At 38.5% G+C, this 4822-nt stretch overlaps 1 protein-coding gene across 1 annotated transcript; it reads right to left on the bottom strand.

Moving 5' to 3' along the window:
* Positions 1 to 2333: 2333 nt before the first annotated feature.
* bola1 (bolA family member 1) lies at positions 2334 to 3702 on the bottom strand. The gene is made up of 2 exons (XM_077528018.1): positions 3641 to 3702; positions 2334 to 2885 (listed from the first exon to the last, which is right to left on the bottom strand). Exon 2 carries the CDS (start codon positions 2838 to 2840, stop codon positions 2421 to 2423), a length of 420 nt encoding a protein of 139 aa, XP_077384144.1. The 5' UTR covers positions 2841 to 2885; positions 3641 to 3702; the 3' UTR covers positions 2334 to 2420.
* Positions 3703 to 4822: the final 1120 nt, after the last annotated feature.

Below are 4822 nucleotides of genomic sequence, written 5' to 3'. Positions count from 1 at the left end.
AACTCTGCTGGTTTAAAAGTAAGCGCAATGTTTGTGTGGTTCTGCTCAAGCAAAAGTACTTAAATGTGTTTAGCAGGCTTGTTTATACGTATGCTGCCCCCCTTCTGGGACCACCAGACCGACTGTCCCCATTTGTTGCCCAAGTCGTTAACCGGGGTTGTAAATCAGCAGTCGGACGGTCTCCATGGCGGGAAGCCTCCCCTACCCGAGCTCCCAGTCGCAGCAGCCTTGACACCATGGCGGGCAAGGTGGCTTCCCAGCGACCCGGGCCCGACCTGGGACCGCAGACGGATCCATCAACATCGGGTCAGGGGGTCCGCTGGCATGTTTTACGGCGAGTGCGTAACTACCGCGTCATATTTTCTATGCTACAAACAAAAATCAAGTCAACCTCCATTTATCGCTGGGATACATTCCCAACCCAGTCACAATCAAGGTTATTTTGGTAAACGAAAACTAACAAAAAAACTCAAACTAAAATTCAAAAAAACTATTTTGTTAACGTAATAAAAACGAAAACTAACAGACTACATTTTATGTTTACAAAACTAACAAACTAACTATAATTATAGCAAACATGGCCTTCATTTTCATCTTTGGTAATTGATTTAATGAATGAGCCTTTGGGGATGATTTGAAGTCGATATATTTTGATATTAACCGGAATAAGGACGATTGAAAGTGTGTCACACACAAGCGATGTCATCTAGCAGCAGCCAATAGAAAAGCACCTTTAAATGACGTCGCTCCCATGCTGTTTTTTGAATATTGCGCACAAGTAATATACATTAAAAAAAATAATACTAAATCTAATACTGAAACAAACTAAAGCTAAGCATTTATTAAATACATAAAACTAATAAAAATAATTAACAGAACCACCCTGAAAACTAACTATTTAAAAAACAAAACTCAAAAACGATCTCAAAACTAACTCAAATGAAAAATTCCAAAACTATAATAACCTTGCTTACAAGTGTGAATCCGGTCCACAAATATGGAGGACCAAAACTGACATGAAATGTTTGCGACGACAGTTGCGGCCTTTTGCTTGAGACTTTGACTTGCGTGGTGGCAACATTTGTCAAAAATGATCAAATGTAGAATAAATATAAATACACTTCCCCGCCTGATCTCACGCACTGCGAGCAACATCGTGACCTTTTATGTCTCACGCACACACAAATCCAAGTACAGCACAGGGTGCACTTTAGTACTGCAGTTAATACAAATAAGCCAAAGCGTAAATATTATTAAATGGCTTTGTGCAATAAGGCTATCAAGCTGATTTATTATGTATGTATGTATGTATGTATGTATGTATGTATGTAATATTGATGTATAAAATGCTGCTATGACTTCTTTCCGTTGGAATCAAAGTAATTGTGCACATGGCGCCCTCATGTGGTAAAGCAGTGGTACTGACGTTATTGAATACATTACAAATAAATTAAATTCCTTCTTCTCGTTAGGGCTAAATAGAATATAAACATTGAATACATACAAAGACCGTAGCCGTATGATAACTGATATATATATATATATATATATATATTAAGTAATAATAAGTACAGTGTTCCCTCCTTTTCCGCTGAGGTTCCTTTAAACATATACACATATATATATATATATATATATATATATATATATATATACCCGCAAAAAATGAAATCCTCAAAAGTAGTTACCTTTATGTTTTACATTTATTATAAATGTTTTAAGGCTCAAAAAGCCTTCTCAACACTTTTCTCATCAAGGTGTTTACATGGTCTCACATTTCTCATTTAAACATTCTCAATGTTCAAACCATAAATTTGATAAAATGGGTACATAACTGTTAAAAAAAAAAAAAAAATGCATGCAAAATTGCGCTAAAAAAAATCTGCAATACCGAAAGGCCGCGAAAAGTGAACAGTGTTATAGCGTACTGTACTGTAGTTTATTATTTAACAGAATACTTGACTCATTGAACAATTTTCAGCAATTAGAAGTTAATATTTTGTCCAGAATGAATTTGATAACTGCTGATATCACCTGTGCTGAGGAAGTAGTTAACGACCAATCATGGCTCACCTGTTTTCTGGGTTTGGTCAGTAAACTGAGCCATGATTGGTCAGCACAGGTGATATCATCAGTCGACAGCAAGTAGAAAAAATACTTTTTAAAGGTACTAATTGTACATGAAAATTAATGAAGTATACACATTAATTATAGACAAAATGCTCACTTTTTACTGCTGAAAATGGCTCAATGAGTAAAGTATTCCTTAAGTTTCATTTTTTGACAGTTTCAATCAGTGTGTAAAAAAAGAAAGAAAAAAAAAAAAAAGACTATTTTTGTGTTTACATTTTTATTCAGTTGCAGTAACTGTATAAAGGCTGACATATTCAAACTGATCGTCACCAGAAAGTGTCCCCCAGTTAACGTTCCGCCTTCAGTTTGTCCTCCACGGCGCGATCCCCTCGCGACCCTCCCAAGCAGGGGGGACTCTGGGCCAGGTCGGGATCGGCGTGCCACTGCTCAGGCGTCTTGGCCTGGATGGCCAGCGCGTGAACGTGAGCGCTCAGCTCCGCCTTCACGGCCTCGTTGACCAGACGGTGGCGCTGCAGCAGCGACAGGCCCCGGAAGCGCTCGCTGACCACCAACACGCGGAAGTGCGACTCCGAGCCGGGGGGCACGGCGTGCATGTGGCTTTCGTTGCGCACCTCCAGGTGCTCGGGATGGAACGCGGCCGTCAGTTTGGCGGCGATGGCGCCCTCCACGGGCCGGGCGGGATCCATGCGGGAGGCGGAGCGGGCGAGGGGGGCGGAGCGAGAGCAGCGGAGAAGGGTGGGCAACATCGGACGACGTGCGCGGGAGATCGCCCCGATGATGGCTGTGTAGTTCTAGTTCATACACATACTTCAGTTATCTCAAAGTGTACGCACAGGGCTCCCTCTAGTGTTGTGCCAAAAAATTGCTCTTCAGTTGTATTTAACCTTGAAGACCAAGCATTTGCATTTAAATCGGTAAAAGATGTTTTAAAACATTTATTTAGGCAGCTTTGCTTTTCTATCATTACATTTTTTGGTGCTACATTTTCATTGATTTATTTCAATCACTTTTTAGCCCCCCCCCCCCCCCCCCATATAAATTAAATAGTTACATTCTAAAAGGAATTAAATTATAATTTTGACATCTTAAAAAAAGTTCGATTTCTTTTCTTAATATTTATTTACTGCTATATATTATATTATTTATTCGCTGAAGACAAAATAATGCCAATATTAGTGCTAATATTACAAGCATGCACCTGCGTCAAGAGGAGCTGCTGGCCTCAACCAGATGCTTGTGAAAATGTCATTCACTCGTTAACATTTTTACCTCGAAATATGGAAGTTCATGCGCCGAAACTTTTGTTTGTGTTTTACTGCGTATCTCACCGTAAGTAAGCTAATACACTAACCAATCGCTTGTTTGGCTAGCATTAGCACGGGCTGCTACCGTTCTCATAAGGATCACGCGTTTTATGTTGTTCGAACAAATATTTGCGCAATAAAGCTCCGCCGTATAATAAATTAACCATAAAACCATTGGGCGACTCGAAAAATATCTTTTAGGAGTGAAATTAAAGCTTGAAAATTGACCATCGTTATCTCACCTTGCTACTCGTGATGCCAAATCCGTCGCTCTCGTGACATCACACGCAGGGCGGAAGTGATGTATTTGTAGTTTTTGTCTGTTGCTTCGAAAATTCCAACACTTGTCCGAGGTTTGTATGGTTACTATAGTATACCAGTAGACTAAAAAGCTCAAAATAGTCATGATAAAATATCAAACACAATATAAGCTGAAGAGAAAAGACGAAAACGTTCATTGCACAGCGTCCTCTTCGGTGACGTCAGAACCGCGCCGGATGTGTCGATCAGGGAGGATTTGTAGTTTTCATGTGCGACGACACTGAATCATGACTACTTTACAGATCAATTTGTATCTAGAACTGACACTTATCCCTGGAATATAGAATTAAAAATATACAATTAAAATCCACCCATCCATTTTCTTGACCAATTATTCCGCTTATGCATATAAAAATACATTAATTTAGACTATGGAACAAAAACACTTGTCTTCCCCAGGAAACAAGATGGACCCTATGAAATATTTCCCCCTACAATGGGGTCGCACATTCATACTGGACAAGAGAAGTAAAACACTCAAAAATAGTCCTCATAACATAAAAACATTAGGAAAAAAAGTGAAGAGGAAAGACAAATTGCTGTTTTCATCCTAGCTTTTATTCTTGGTGGTTTCTCCATTGTGATTCTAAAGGGTTGATTGCAAACCCCATTTTTCATTATCAGAAAAATATCACACAGCTTTAAAAGAAAAGCAAAAGTCTCACGCGGGTTTACTATGAGCCATTAACATTGACAGATTTACTTTAGATTCCATTCTCTTTTAGAAAACACACAAAATCAAAGACAACATTACAGAATTTACATTTTTTTTCTTTTCTTTTTTTTACTTTCATATTTATGATTGCACACACTTGGCTATGCTTACAATGAAACTACACACCCTACAGCACAGTACACATCGACAAAGATGATCAATTCTCTGTTACAATGAACAAAAGGACAAAAAAAAAAAAGCCTTGAAAGGACTTTCAGTGTTTTGTTTTGTTTTGTTTTTTAATACTAGCGGAGGGGGAAAAATTCCAGACAACTTATTGCTTTGTTAGCTTTTTGTGCTTGCCATGGACCCTTGTTGCCATGGCAACAGATTCTTTAAAAAAAAAAAAAAAAAAAAAAAAAAAAAAAAAAAAAAAAAGAACCCTGAA

The sequence above is a fragment of the Festucalex cinctus genome, chromosome 7 (assembly GCF_051991245.1).
Source record: "Festucalex cinctus isolate MCC-2025b chromosome 7, RoL_Fcin_1.0, whole genome shotgun sequence".
NCBI classification, from domain to species: domain Eukaryota; kingdom Metazoa; phylum Chordata; class Actinopteri; order Syngnathiformes; family Syngnathidae; genus Festucalex; species Festucalex cinctus.
The sequence above is the reverse complement of the archived record's forward strand: the minus strand, read 5'-3'. Positions and strand labels throughout refer to the sequence as shown.

What these genes read in the sequence shown, in the direction of transcription:
- bola1 (XM_077528018.1), bottom strand. Translation starts at nt 2,840, where the DNA reads ATGTTGCCCACCCTTCTCCGCTGCTCTCGCTCCGCCCCCCTCGCCCGC.